General features: G+C 39.0%; 1 protein-coding gene across 1 annotated transcript in view; it reads left to right on the top strand.

Moving 5' to 3' along the window:
• Positions 1–2,878: 2,878 nt before the first annotated feature.
• The window catches only part of LOC124775659 (cullin-associated NEDD8-dissociated protein 1), a 168,236-nt gene continuing 154,612 nt past the window's right edge, over positions 2,879–16,502 (top strand). The window contains exons 1-4 of the mRNA XM_047250487.1: positions 2,879–3,068; positions 6,299–6,468; positions 6,556–6,769; positions 9,338–9,486. Coding sequence (XP_047106443.1) covers positions 3,027–3,068; positions 6,299–6,468; positions 6,556–6,769; positions 9,338–9,486 — 575 coding nt within the window. The 5' untranslated portion in view covers positions 2,879–3,026. The remainder of the gene's footprint in view (positions 3,069–6,298; positions 6,469–6,555; positions 6,770–9,337; positions 9,487–16,502) is intronic.

Genomic DNA, 16,502 nt, shown 5'->3' with positions numbered 1-16,502 from the left:
TTAAGGATCTTACTAAGAGTGTATTATGAAAAATCACACAGAGACAATCACTCTAAACACGCTTATGGTAAAGTAAAAAAGATATACAGGAAGGAGATTGTTGAAGCTTAAAAAGGCCAATGGTGATTACATTCTTAATTCCAGTAACAAATGCAAAGCAGTGTGGAATGTAATTAAAACAGAAACTAGGACTACCACAGAAAATTAACCATTCCCTTAAGTGCAGAAGAGCTTAATAATTACTTCATAAATGTTGGAAAATTTTCTATGACCAATGAAGTCAAGGCAAGTAATAATCACAGAAATGCAGATAGATTGACCATTTTATGGAAAGATGGACCTAATGCTGGTTTAGAAACTTCCTGGTGTAAAACTGTTGACTGTAAGGAAATAATAGATGTTGTCTCCAAGATGTGCAACTCTAGAACAGAGGATGTCTATGGTCTGTCCAATTTCCTTATAAACTTTATGTTCACAAAAGGAGTATTTCCAGACAGCTTGAAGTTAACCACCATATTGCCTGTGCATAAAACAGAAACACACCTAAAAACTATAGGCCTATTGCAAAAGTCCCAATAATATCAGAAATTATTGAAAATATAGTAAAAAACCAATTGAATGATCTTTTTTAAAGTAATAACCTCTTAAACAAGGCTCAGTGTGGGTTTCAAAATGGGCTGTCTACAATTAAGGCCATTCAAAATGTTGTGTTATCTTCTCTACATGGCTTTGAGGATAGACAACATATGTGTGCCACTCTGTTGGATCTTAGCAAGTCCTTTGACACTGATTCACATAATATTTTGATAAACAAAATAGGACATTATGGAATAAAAGGCAATTAACTGTCATTTTTGAGCTCATATTTATCTAAAAGACAACAAAGGGTGATCATAAATCCAAATAAAAAATCTGATTTTCAGAATGTTATGTATGGGGTCCCACAAGGTTCTGTGCTGGGACCGTTTCTGTTTGTTATATATGTAAATGACTTGCCAAATATGGTGCCATGTAAAGTAGTGATGTATGCAGATGACAGGGGGAACTGTTTAAAGCTAAATGATAATAAAACAGAACACATCCTTTCCTCCCTCAGGAACCTTGACACTGACCTGCACAAACTCAAGGAAAAGTCAGTGAAATTGTTAGGCATCCATTTTGACAGTAAGTTATGTTGCAATACCCAGACAGAAAAAGTTTGTAATAAATTATCAATAGTAATCTACTTGATAAGCAAATTAAAAAGCTGTTTCAATCAAGACCTTCTCCTTATGGCCTATTATGCATTTTTTTCAGACACATTGGAACTATGGGATAATACTCTGGGGGAACTCTGCTGGGGCTAAGAATGTCTTCCTGTGGCAGAAGAAAATAGTAAAGTGCATTTTCGGTCTACAAAACACAACTTCCTGCAAATAATACTTCACCAAATACATAATACTCACTGTTCCCAGCTTGTACACACTGCGAGTTCTTGCCTACGCCAAAGAGAATGCTCTTATATATGAAACTAGGGCTAATGTCCATACTTATGAAACCAGGAACAGAAATTTGATAAATGTCCCCTGGACTAGACTATCCAAGGCCAAAAACAATTTTACACACATTGGCAAGGTGTTCCTGAATAAAATACCACAAAGTATTAAGGAACTGCCCCATAATAAATTTAAAATGGTGGTGGAATCATGGCTAAAAAGAAAGACTTTCTATAATGTTCAGGAATTTTTATGTAATGTTATAAATGATTTAACTGTAATGTGAACTAAATTATGTATATTATAAACTGGGTAATATAAAAGTGTAAATTGAAATTTATGTGAGTTTAATATGTAACATTGTATTCTGTTGCCCACAAAGAAATAACTTATGCTAGTATAAATTAAAATTTATGTAAGTTATATGTAACATTATATTCTGTTGTCCACAAAGAAATAACTTGTACTTGACGATGTCTTATGCAACAGCAATGTTGTCTTCAGACAAGTAGAAGGAATTGATTGATTAAATGCGCCTATTGCACGGATTTTTCACCTAGCTGATTCTGTGAATGCTTCTATACTGGCATGTCGAAGAAGAAAACTGCAGCATGATTTTATTTCGATCAAAATTTGCACCACCAACAAACCATGTATTCTGTCTTATACCTGTTGCAGCTAATTATTGTAATCGTAGAGGACTGCAATCATTAACTTTATATAGAGGTCGTATGACAGGATATTATCATTTTATATGGTAATGGTATGGACTACCTTAGACAAGCATGACAGGTATCATGATTTTAAACACTTATAAATGAAGAAAATGTATATAAAAATAAAATGATCTTGTATGTTTAAACAAAGGTACTTAACAGTGATACAGATATGTGATACGGTGGTTGGGAACCAACAAGAATTCTGATTGACAGCAGATATTTAAAACAAAATTGAGAACCATTAATATCTTGGGAAAAAGAATATATGCGCCAGAGAACAGAAGGAGATTGAGACTTAAATGTGGGAAGCAGCAGGTACCGCAGCATCCCCAGTTGTATATTTTAATCATCTTACACTTTTTAATGTTAGCTTTGTTTAGTGATAGCGTGTAATTACAAAGGTACTGGTGCTCGGTAGGGAGTGGATTATTTGGTACCGGATGAAACTAATTTCATTCATTCATAAACATACTATTTTATTTTTTTACACATTTTGTTTCAGAACTCTGAGGACTAAGTCGTAAATAGTATTAATAATCTTGAAGTATGGTAGGTAGTTACTCATCTAATCTAAGCACTTAGAAATATGCTGTCACGTTAGCGCCACGGCGTATTTCTCATGATCGTTACCGAGTCGTTTGTCATTCGGCTTGTATTCCTCAAAACACTTCTTTGCTTCATCGCAGTTAATCTCTGCCTGTGATGTAGATCTGTGGGCAGTGAATCGCCGGGTGATTGTCGAAAACTTAGTAAAAGATTCATAAATTCAAATTTTTTTATATCTCTAAAACCCAAATATTTCTGTCTGGCAGTTCATCATTAAATCACGAAAATGGCGAGTGTGTCCTATCAGATTGCGAATTTATTGGAGAAGGTAAGTGTATAAACGGCTGAAGTAAATGTTCATCAGGTTTGTGTTTTTACTAGCTTGGCTTGCAACAAAGTAGCGACAGCTTTCCTGATTTTTGGCAGTCGTATTCAGAATAAAGATAAAAATGAATTGCTTTATCATATAGTGGTTTGTGTCTCCAGCAAGCGCAGATTTTTTTTTACATTTTGACAGTTTTTGTTATGTTTAGTTTCACGTTTCAGATATACATCTTGCGAAGTATGTTTCGTGGGATATTACACATTCAGACTTTGGTTTGGAACATACATTGTTTTTATTTTATTAATGGTTGTAGGAAGCAGATATTTGCATAAAATTTCACTTAGTGTTCACTCGATTTGTGCAACATGTACGTTAGTGTTGTATCTCTTCCAAACTTTAGTGTTGGGGAAGTGAATCAAGGTATTTAACATGCAAGTAAGGAAAATAAGAAAGAACTCAACTTTCAGCGTTCTGATTAAAGCAACCCGTTGCAATGAGTTACTCATTTTTATAAGGAATGTTGTTGACTTAAGTTATGTCATTGTTTGATTTATGTTTAACTCTGCACTAAATGTATTTCTCAGATTTAATATACTATGTTTGGATATGTGCCTGAGACATTTTGTATGATTTTGTACAGAAGCTATTTATTTATGTGTAGGCCTACTAACGTTTCGTGCAAGTTGCTGTTAATGAGACCATTTAAAACTCTTCAGATTATAGATGTGTACATTGAGCAATTTCAGTGTGAAACCGGAATAAATTCCACCATAATGGTAGGCTGTTATTCTGATGTTGGTGGAGATTTTTTGTCCACTTGTACAGAGTGACATGTATCTAATTAAGCTCAGTTAACTTACTTCTTTTTATTAGGTTGTGGTATTTGGACAACATGAGTTCATGTGTAAATAAATGTTGAGTTTAATAGTGATATTTACAAGATACCAATTTTTGTTGCCCCATGTTGTCAGTGTTCCTTTTTGTTCGAAATAGCCGTTTGTACTATGAATAGCAGTCCCCAGTAGCCGAGTACATAGCAGAACAGTGAATGGTGCTGTGCATGGTATGCCTGCTCCATCACTGTTTATTTCTAACAGAATTTAATTTTCTTAGACCCTAGCACAATGTTGAGGTTCTGTAACAGGTTACTTACACCTGTACCCTGCTGTATTCTTACAAGGGAACCTCCCCATCGCACCCCCATCAGCTGTAGTTATAAGTCGACACAGTGGATAGGCCTTGAAAAACTGAACACAGATCAATTGAGAAAACAGGAAGAAGTTGTATGGAACCGTGAAAAAAATTAGTAATATATATACAAACTCAGTAGTCCATGCTCGAGATAGGCAACATCAAGAGGGTTGTAAGCTCAGGAGCGCCATGGTCACGTGGTTAGTGTGAGTAGCTGCAGAATGGGAGGTCCTTGGTTCAAGTCTTCTCTCGACTCTAAATTTTACTTTCTTTATTTTCGCAAAGTTATGGTCAGTCTGTTCGTTCATTGACGTCTCTGTTCACTGCAATAAGTTTAGTGTTTGTGTTTTGCGACCGCACCGCAAAACCGTGCGATTAATAGATGAAAGGACGTGCCTCTGCAATGGGAACCGAAAACATTTGATCGCAAGGTCATAGGTCAACCGATTCCTTCGTGGGAAAACCCGTCTGATATATTCTATACGACACTGGTGACGGCATGTGTGTCACATGACAGGAATATGTTGTCGGCTCACCTAACTTGTGCACTTGGCGAATGGGTAAAAAGATTCTTCTACCTTGCCCGATTTAGGTTTTCTTGTGGATGTGATAATCACTGCCAAAAAAGTGATGAAAACATAAGAGTTTGTCACATAAACTGAAAATAAAAAATTAAACTTTTCACTCGAGGGAAGACCTGAACCTAGGACCTCTCGTTTCGTAGCTGCTCTTGCTAACCACGGGACCATGACGCTCCTTGACTCCCAGTATCCTTGATGTTGCCTATCTTCACATGGACTACTCGGTTCATATATTTTGCATATTTTTTTCATAGTTCCACACAACTTCTTCCTGTTTTCTCGATTGATCTGTGTTCAGTTTTTCAAGGCCTACCCACTGTGCCAACTTATAACTAAATCTGAGGGGGGTGCAATGGGGAGGTTCCCTTGTTAGAGCGCAAAAAAGTTTCCTGTATTTTCACAACAAATTTCCGTGGATATTTTTTGTATGTGTACTCTGAGAACTGTGCCATCGAATTTTTTACTGCTGTCGACTTTAGTCTTTCTTGGCTAAATCAGGACGTTAGCATCATCAGCTAATAGACATTTAGTGAGATTAATATGTTTAAAAAGGCCATTGCGTGTAAAGAAAAAGTAAGACATATAGTGCATAGGTGTACGAACATAAACTAAGGTTTCGGAGGCGATATCCTTGGTTATTGTTCCAGTTTTTTGGGCATCAGTATTCAGCCTTATGTGCGTGCGAAGCATGAAAAGATACATCAGTTGGTAGGGTATTTTAAAAGCTTAAAAGAACAGAGCTTTTGTACCTCCAGTGTACAACTCTTGTTACCAAATCATCTGTTTTCCAATAGTTTTGTGACACAACAACCAGTTCAGGTAAAATCTAATGATTTGGCTTTGAAAAGAGCTTGTTCTGTTTATTACATTGTTCATTTAGAATAAAATCACACTGTTGCAATTTTCAACAAAATCTGAAATAAATGAAGTTTATTGCAATTACAAGCTTATATCTATGGTTACACTACATATCAGTCTTTTATGGTAATTGTATTTTTGCATTGAGATTTGGTGACTTTGCTAACTCACAAGCAAATTGTCACAGTCCAGCCAAACCTAGGTCTTGGGACATGTTACAGGTCAGTCTGTCAGAATAACTTTTATTGACTAAACTCACATTCCATCCTAACATAGTCCTCAGGCTACACTACAGGTCAGTCAAATAGCGAACTAATATAATAATCATTAACGAACCTTAAAATTTATAATAACCATATCAGTAAAAAATATTCTGATATCCTTAATCTTGGAAACAAATGTAATCAATTCATATCTTATGCTGGAAGAAATCATTGGCAACTCTCATTGGCTACTGTACACCATCCACCCCAACTGGCTGACCAACGTCAACGCATTGCCAACATCAGCACATGCTGCAAGAGCTGCTTATACCATAAGTACATTCCAGTGACTGCTGCTTACTACTACAAGAAATAAATTTTCAATAATGTTTATTTCCAGATGACGTCAAGTGATAAAGATTTCAGGTTTATGGCTACAAATGACCTTATGACGGAACTTCAGAAAGATAGTATTAAGTTAGATGATGATTCAGAAAGAAAAGTTGTAAAAATGCTGCTTCGTTTACTAGAAGATAAAAATGGAGAAGTTCAAAATTTGGCAGTGAAGTGGTGAGAATATATGCCTTCTTTGTTTCTGTAATTTTTTTTTATAATGTGAAGTAAATATTTATGTTTCTTTTTTATTTTTACTATTAGCTTGGGACCATTAGTAAACAAAGTGAAAGAATATCAAGTGGAGACAATAGTAGATGCCCTGTGTGGGAACATGGTCTCTGATAAAGAACAACTTAGAGATATTTCCAGTATAGGCCTAAAGACAGTTATCAGTGAACTGCCTTTGGCCTCAAGTGCACTAGCCACGAATGTTTGTAAACGTATAACGGGGCGTCTCAGTAGTGCCATAGAAAAGGTGAGTACTTTGGTTCGTGTGCTCTAAATTTTTATTTTAACTATTAAAGTTGCAATTACATATATTTTTATTGCTTGACAGGTGAGCTTATAAGTACATTGTGTAATTTTTAACAGATATAATTTTTTTGCATTGTTTACATTTCCTTGTGGACCATCCTTATGCACTGGGATCCTCTAATCGTCTTAAAAGATAACTTTACATTTGATGAGAGTTTTAGTGTGCTGAATTGAGGACAGGGTGGGAGTTCAGCAGGTGCGAAGAAGTCAACTATTTCCTGAAACTGTTTGCACTGCTTTGGACATGGGTTGCTGAAGTAGTAACTGTTAAATGTCTTGTCAATGACATGGTCATCAAAGACTGGGCATACTGTAATGTGATGAAGTGATCTAGACAAACCACTGAAAACTTAAATCATGATTTTTGGACGGAAATCTCCATTACAACAATGAAACCAATAAAAGTCTAGAGTGAGGCCAGTAACATATTTACATGTTTTGTGCTGCAGTGTTGTCAGCACTTGCCATGAGGTACAGTGGAGATGGAAGTGGCTGTGTCAGCTGCTGTTTCTAAGCAGCCAATGAGGGAGAAAGAGGCAGATAGTGTTGTGTAGCAAGAGACAGAGGAATTTTGTCAAATGCATGTCATATCATAGTTGTTGGCTTTGCCAGCTTACAACCAAATTGTCAACTTCTAACCAAGCCTAGACCTCAGGCCATGCCATAGATCATTGTGTCACCACAAGGTTCAGAGGCAAAATTTCTTATTTTATATATCATTGGTTTTGCCAACTCTCAACCAAATTTTCACCTTGCGGTCTCAATTTTGGCACTAGAAAAACATTGTCTCTTCTCCTCTCTTACTGGTTATGTGAAACGATAATACCACTGGGTACATGAAACTGATGCAATGTCATCCTATGCATGGGAGAGAAATAAGACTGTGAATGCTATGGTCCCCAATCTAGACTTTAGCCATGAAGTCTCCTTGGCTCCTTTCTTGGCGTGGTAACTTGACTGCATTGTGGGGTGGCTCATGTGGAGGTTACAAAAGTTTTTAGATGAACTTCTGAGGAAGAGACAGAAAAGTGACCTGCTGCCTTTAGTGAGAATGAACTTGGTCGTGTAACTAGGTACAGCTAGGATTAAGTTGAAAATTATAAACATTGTTAGCTGACAATGGAAGTGTGCTGTTAACAAAATTAAATTTATTGGTGATGAGAAACAGTGACAGTGCAGGCAGAAAGGATGACGGAATGTGCAAGTAGAAGGTTAAATCTGAGCAAGTGGGTGTTGTGCAAATTATAATCGATGGGAGATGATGCTAAGATGAGTGGATTTAAAGTAATTACTACAAAGAAAAAGTAGTGAGAATGAATTTGACCATTTGGATAAATGTATTACTTGGCATCAACTTGTACAACATAATGAATGATACAAGGAAATAGGCCTAGTAACTTTACTGAGACATTTTGCTTATATGACGCAGAACTTCAAAGTTAACAAAGAAATTCAGACAAGAGGAGGATGTGGGGATGGGAATCGGAGAATGGACTGAATCGTGATCTTTTTTAAGGTACCATCTATAAGTATTAAAGCTCTTCAGCCTGATGGGCTTTTGGTCAAGACGTCAATGAGAGAAATTTACTTATCATCCAGTAAAAGACTACAGTTTGCAAAGCAGTGTAGTAGCACTATGTGTAGAGTCCCAAGCTATAGTGCTGAAAGGCATGGGTTAGGTGCTGCTGTAAAGTTTTTTTTCTTTTTTTTTCTTCTCAGTCTCCATGTTGTGGCTTAGCTTTTTTTTTTATATAACAGCTGATAATTACCTTTATTACACTGGTTACAGAGTGGACGTGGAGAAAAGAAATAGAATTTTCGTGTTTAATGTGCAGCAGGTGCATTCAGATTCATTTATTATGTTAAAATTCATAATTTTGAGAGTGGCAATCATTACAGAAACATTGGTAACATACTTTGTTCTTGCGAGTGAGAGCACGCGCGCGCGCGCGCACACACACACACACACACACACACACACACACACACACACACACACACACTCTCTCTCTCTCTCTCTCTCTCTCTCTCTCTCTTCATGCGCAAAGAAAAGAGGGGGTGGCAAATTAAATGAAGTTTTTACAAACATATTAGCTATAAGAATTAAAATGAGCAGTGGTTTATTTAGATAAGTATGGATTCTGTGAATAAATGCTGGCAAAGTGATAGTGTCTGAGGAATATTATCAATCGAAAGGGCCAGTCTGATTGTACTATGCAGGGTATTTATGCGCAGACTTTCAGCTTGTGGCGATGTTCCACTTGCAAGAATACTGGAGTGTATGGTGCTACTACCTGCCCTTCCTGTTTCTCAAGTGTAAACACAAAATTGCAACCATCCTCGCCAAATATTCAATTTGGTTTGTCAGGTAATAAGGGTGATATTGTTCACTGTGTGCGTGCTTAAGCTCGCTACTTTGTGTGCGCGCGCATGCCTGCTGCTTTGTCTGTATGGATGAGTGCACTTACTTGGTCCAATTTTGTGGCTGACAATGATAACCAATTTTCAGAAGGAAGACGTGTCTGTTCAGCTGGAAGCTTTGGACATATTGGCTGATCTGCTTTCAAGATTTGGTGGCCTGTTGCTCAGTTTTCATACCACAATACTTACTGCATTGATACCACAGTTGTCGTCACCTCGCCAGGCTGTCAGAAAAAGGTATAGTTCCTTCCTTAGCCTACTTCAGTATTTGATGGTTGTTGGGATCCAATCACCTGTGCAGGAGTAATTTTACCCGAGTGTTCAACTCTTGTTATAATACGAAAAAGTTAAAATAAAAAAGTGAATTAGTGCTGTTATAAATATTTTGCTTCCTGATTGAAACTGTGTCATATAGAATTCAATTACTTTAAACATTCACCAACATTTGTCATACCTTAGAACATACACCTAGAATTATAATTAATACACAGTAATTTGCAACAAGGAGATAACAGTTCATCATACATGACATTTACATTTAATGGAAGGGAATAATTAATGAAAATGCATTAGTATTATTAAGTTTATGATCATATATAAAAACAAAGATGAGGTGACTTACCGAACAAAAGCGCTGGCAGGTCGATAGACACACAAACAAACACAAACACACACACAAAATTCAAGCTTTCGCAACAAACTGTTGCCTCATCAGGAAAGAGGGAAGGAGAGGGGAAGACGAAAGGAAAACCCACTTCCTTTCGTCTTCCCCTCTCCTTCCCTCTTTCCTCTTTCCTGATGAGGCAACAGTTTGTTGCGAAAGCTTGAATTTTGTGTGTGTGTTTGTGTTTGTTTGTGTGTCTATCGACCTGCCAGCGCTTTTGTTCGGTAAGTCACCTCATCTTTGTTTTTATATATAATTTTTCCCACGTGGAATGTTTCCTTCCATTATATTGATATCATTAAGTTTATGATCAGTAATATTGGCATGATATCATTATGAAATGAGCTAATTGTATGTGAGATAGATAGGGTTTCGGGTGGCATTACATAAAAAACTTGTGAATATGATATTAACGTGTCACATAATTTGTACTTCAAGCAGCAGTGTAAATAAACTGGTATCTGCAGTATGAATTGTCTGCAAATTGAAGTGAGTTACAGAAAAGTTAAGAACAGATTATGTCAGTGAATAAAGATATGTATTTGCTGTCAGTATTAGTAAGATTATGTGGGTTTTGTCTGTGGTTCTGTCAAGTATCTACTTCTGTAATCAATCTATAGGTTTTAGTGCCATTTTGCAGCATATGATGTGTTTGCTAGTTTACTCAGCCAATTGTAACTTTTGCAGCCTTTTTATCTTATTAATTAGTCAAGATATTTTAGTCTGGGTTGTGCTTTATTCTTTCCTCCTAATGCCCCTTCAAAAATTGTCTTTACCAGTCATACATGACTTACAAGGAGAGTGTGTAAGACGGAGCTCACCAGTTTTGGCTTAAACTGTGTAAGTAGAAGCAGGCAGCTGCCCATTTAAAGTTCCTAGAATATCCCATCTGTGTGGGCCATAGGAAAAGGTAAAACACACTCCAAAGATTTTAGAGTAGAGTGTGATGGATTTTCGAGGAACAATAGTTAACTTTGTGAGTCCCAACAAAATGGAAAAAAAACCACAATTTTAAAAGTTTTCATATAATTGTGTACTGTCATAGTAAGCAATGAACACAATAAGAAATTGGCAAAAAGTAAACATTTGATTGTTGTAAGGAGGTGGTTGCTGCACCCTGGAATATAATTGTAAACTATTTTCAGAAAATTAATCTTTGTTGAAATAAGCAACAGATACAAGAAAAAACGGGGAAAAAGTCAGTTGGTTCAAGGAGGAGGTTTCACTTTGGAAACATTGGAACATCCATATTTCAGTCATCCATCATTTCTTGTGATACAATTGAGAGGAAATCAGAATTTTTTCTAAATAAAATCCTACTTCTCAAAATTTCCAAGAAGTAACAATGCCTAAAACACATTATCCTCCTAAATAACAAGCAAAAATGAGCCTAAAGTTTTATGATATTTGTATCAAAACTCCATTCTGCCTCAGTGATTTCATTTTGATAGTACTTGTAAAAGCAGACGTACAAACTCAAATCTAATCCATAACACTTTCATTGACAACTGCACCCAGTTATGTAAAATAACTTTTTAAATTAATTAATTAACCACAAGCAAATTGAATATATTAATTTTACTTATACAAACTGAACTGTTTAAAAATACAGTGAAACCTGATTTTACACTTTTCAAGGGACCTTAAAAAATGTCGTAAAATGTCAGAAAATGTAAAACGGGGAAAATATTATTTTAAGCATTGAAAGTTACATGTAGTATCCCCCCTTGCATTTTCTTAGATAATGTACAATGTATGTACGTAATAGTCATCAAAATACTTGCCAGGGATTTGTTTATTGTTTACATTTAGCTTTGATGTAACTGGAATTGCTAACTTTCTGGGAAGTAGAAATGCTTAACTTAATTTCATCCATCATAACTGATGTTTTTGGAAAGTCTGCAACTGGCCAGTTACTATTTAAATAATGAAACATTGCACTATATATATATATATATATATATATATATATATATATATATATATATGAGGGAAACATTCCACGTGGGAAAAATTATATATAAAAACAAAGATGAGGTGACTTACCGAACGAAAGCACTGGCAGGTCGATAGACACATAAGCAAACACAAACATACACACAAAATTCTACCTTTCGCAACCAACAGTTGCATCATCAGGAAAGAGGGAAGGAGAGGGAAAGATGAAAGGATGTGGGTTTTAAGGGAGAGGTATACTATTTTATCCTGCCTTTATATACTCAATAATACGTAACCCACTTCCAAACCATAACCAAAAAAATTTTTTTGCCGCTTTCAGCACTACCGCCGCTATAATATCCACCGTTTCTAGTTCACAAACAGTTCCTTTCGCCTTTTAAACAACCATTTCGGCCAGTTCTAATAACTTTCGCTTTATTTCCATTTCCGTTTTTCCCACATCACTTATAATTTTTAGCTGCTTCCCACAGGTTTTAACGTCATTATTTCTTCGTCTGACTATTGTTAGCCTCATTTTCATAATCTGCCACCACAAAACCACTCCTTTTAATATACTACACGCAGTTTTTTTCGAAATTTTCCCGAATTTCTCCGTCCTTTAACGTGTTTTGGCGGCAACACAACCACCTAACCTTTATGCACATTGTTGTCTACCAACCCAAGTCCAACATAGCCCAGCTGTAACCAACACCCTTTCGCCTTTTTTCATTCCAGATCTCCAGTTACTTTCCAGTTCACCTTTATCTCTCCCCATATATTTTTATTTTCATTTTCATTTCACCTCATGTTACACTTAACACCTTCTAATACCATGTCACCCTCACAACACCCCCACAACGACCCCATTAAGTTTTATTTACATTCCCTCCGCAAACATGCCTTCGCCCTAGCAAGATTACGCTCCCATATTCTATTTTCTCAGGCTTGTCTGACATTTGGCATTACCCCCAAAGGCCTCATACTTAAAGTTCCCATCTCTGGCTGCAACCCTTCCTTCCATCAGTCCCTATACCAGTTCCAAACTGAACAATCCATTGCCCTCACCCACCTAATCCTTTACCTACACATCAACTCAGCCAATGAACACACCCGTCAACTCCTATCCTTAATAAAAGTCCTTAATCTTTCCTCTCCCACATCCACACCGGCTGTTCAGAGCATCCTCCTACAGGCCAACCGTAAATTAGAACAGCATGCCACCCTCCACCTCAAAAAACTATCCAATCTCCTGGTTTCCCACCTCCGGAAAGGCAACTCACTCGCCCTTCACAACCTTTCCAGCAAACCGCAACCTCCTCTCATTGCACACAAACCCAGTCTCTCCCATCTACTCAATCTCCCACTTCCAGCTCCACTCCCTCCAAAACCTCAAAATTCCGATCAACACAATCTGGAACCACAACACCCTAATTCAGTAGTTAACCTTTCCTCCAAACCTCTCTCCCAATCCGAAACCTCTGTCCTATCCAAAGGCCTCACCTTCAGCCCCACTCCCAGATTCAACCAAACAGCCCTCGTCAAAGATTTACTGTCCTACACTCGTACTCTCTGCTGGAAATATCACTTTGCCACGAAGAAAAATGATCCTAATCCTACTCCTAATGATCCAACTCCCCAAGACACCATCCAAATTGAACCCTGCCTGGAACAGTTCCGTCCTCCGTCACAGCGGGACCCACCTCCTCTTCCTCAAAATCACCCTCTCCAAACCTTCCAGGAATTTCTGACTTCCAGCCTTGCATTTCAATCCTTCTTAAAAAACCTTAATCCTACACCCAACATCACCACTGCTGAAGCCCAGGCTATCCGTGATCTGAAGGCTGACCGATCCATCGTCATTCCTCCGGCGGACAAGGGTTCCACGACCGTGGTACTTGATCGTCGGGAGTATGTGGCTGAGGGACTGCGTCAGCTTTCAGACAACACCACATACAAAGTTTGCCAAGGTAACCCCATTCCCGATGTCCAGGCGGAGCTTCAAGGAATCCTCAGAACCTTAGGCCCCCTGCAAAACCTTTCACCTGACTCCATCAACCTCCTGACCCTACCGACACCCCGCACCCCTACCTTCTACCTTCTTCCTAAAATCCACAAACCCAATCATCCCGGCCGCCCCATTGTAGCTGGTTACCAAGCCCCCACAGAACGTATCTCTGCCTACGTAGATCAACACCTTCAACCCATTACATGCAGTCTCCCATCCTTCATCAAAGACACCAACCACTTCCTTGAACGCCTGGAATCCTTACCCAATCTGTTACCCCCGGAAACCATCCTTGTAACCATTGATGCCACTTCCTTATACACAAATATTCCGCACGTCCAGAGCCTCGCTGCGATGGAGCATTTCCTTTCACGCCGATCACCTGCCACCCTACCTAAAACCTCTTTCCTCATTACCTTAGCCAGCTTCATCCTGACCCACAACTTCTTCAGTTTTGAAGGCCAGACATACCAACAATTAAAGGGAACAGCCATGGGTACCAGGATGGCCCCCCTCGTATGCCAACCTATTCATGGGTCGCTTAGAGGAAGCCTTCTTGGTTACCCAGGTCTGCCAACCCAAAGTTTGGTACAGATTTATTGATGACATCTTCATGATCTGGACTCACAGTGAAGAAGAACTCCAGAATTTCCTCTCCAACCTCAACTCCTTTGGTTCCATCAGATTCACCTGGTCCTACTCCAAATCCCATGCCACTTTCCTTGACGTTGACCTCCACCTGTCCAATGGCCAACTTCACACGTCCGTCCACATCAAACCCACCAACAAGCAACAGTACCTCCATTATGACAGCTGCCACCCATTCCACATCAAGCGGTCCCTTCCCTACAGCCTAGGTCTTCGTGGCAAACGAATCTGCTCCAGCCCGGAATCCCTGAATCATTACACCAACAACCTGACAACAGCTTTCGCATCCCGCAACTACCCTCCCGACCTGGTACAGAAGCAAATAACCAGAGCCACTTCCTCATCCCCTCAAACCCAGAATCCCCCACAGAAGAACCACAAAAGTGCCCCACTTGTGACAGGATACTTTCCGGGACTGGATCAGACTCTGAATGTGGCTCTCCAGCAGGGATACGACTTTCTTAAATCCTGCCCTGAAATGAGATCCATCCTTCATGAAATCCTCCCCACTCCGCCAAGAGTGCCTTTCCGCCGTCCACCTAACCTTCGTAACCTGTTAGTTCATCCCTATGAAATCCCCAAACCACCTTCCCTACCCTCTGGCTCCTATCCTTGTAACCGCCCCCGGTGCAAAACCTGTCCCATGCACCCTCCCACCACCACCTACTCCAGTCCTGTAACCCAGAAGGTGTACACGATCAAAGGCAGAGCCACGTGTGAAAGCACCCACGTGATTTACCAACTGACCTGCCTACACTGTGATGCATTCTATGTGGAAATGACCAGCAACAAACTGTCCATTCGCATGAATGGACGCAGGCAGACAGTGTTTGTTGGTAATGAGGATCACCCTGTGGCTAAACATGCCTTGGTGCACAGCCAGCACATCTTGGCACAGTGTTACACCGTCCGGGTTATCTGGATATTTCCCACCAACACCAACCTATCCGAACTCCGGAGATGGGAACTTGCCCTTCAGTATATCCTCTCTTCTTGTTATCCGCCAGGCCTCAATCTCCGCTAATTTCAAGTTTCCGCCACTCATACCTCACCTGTCTTTCAACAACTTCTTTGCCTCTACAGTTCCGCCTCGACTGACATCTCTGCCCAAACTCTTTGTCTTTAAATATGTCTGCTTGTGTCTGTATGTGTGGATGGATATGTGTGTGTGTGCGAGTGTATACCTGTCCTTTTTTCCCACGAAGGTAAGCCTTTCCGCTCCCGGGATTGGAATGACTCCTTACCCTCTCCCTTAAAACCCACTTCCTTTCGTCTTTCCCTCTCCTTCCCTCTTTCCTGATGAGGCAACAGTTTGTTGCGAAAGCTTGAATTTTGTGTGTATGTTTGTGTTTGTTTGTGTTTCTATCGACCCGCCAGCGCTTTTGTATGGTAAGTCACATCATCTTTGTTTTTAAATATATTTTTCCTGCGTGGAATATAATAGAGGGAAACATTCCACGTGGGAAAAATATATCTGTAAACACAGAGAGGCAACAGTTTGTTGCAAAAGCTTGAATTTCATGTGTATGTTTGTGTTTGTTTGTGTGTCTATCGACCTGCCAGCACTTTCGTTCGGTAAGTCACATCATCTGTGTTCCCAGAGATAAACATTCCACGCGGGAAAAATATATTTAAAAACAAAGATGATGTGACTTACCATATGAAAGCGCTGGCAGGTCGATAGAAACACAGACAGACACATACATACACACAAAATTCAAGCTTTCGCAACAAACTGTTGCCTCATCAGGAAAGAGGGAAGGAGAGGGAAAGACAAAAGGATGTGGGTTTTAAGGGAGGGGGTAGGAGTCATTCCAATCCTGGGAGCGGAAAGACTTACCTTAGGGGGTAAAAAGGACGGGTATACACTCGCACACACACACATATCCATCCACACATATACAGACACCTTTCCTGATGAGGCATCAGTTTGTTGCGAAAGCTTGAATTTTGTGTGTATGTTTGTGTTTGTTTGTGTGTCTGTCGACCTGCCAGCAC

This window comes from Schistocerca piceifrons, chromosome 2 (assembly GCF_021461385.2).
Source record: "Schistocerca piceifrons isolate TAMUIC-IGC-003096 chromosome 2, iqSchPice1.1, whole genome shotgun sequence".
NCBI classification, from domain to species: domain Eukaryota; kingdom Metazoa; phylum Arthropoda; class Insecta; order Orthoptera; family Acrididae; genus Schistocerca; species Schistocerca piceifrons.
Note: the sequence above shows the minus strand (reverse complement) of the source record. Positions and strands in the feature narration are given on the sequence as shown.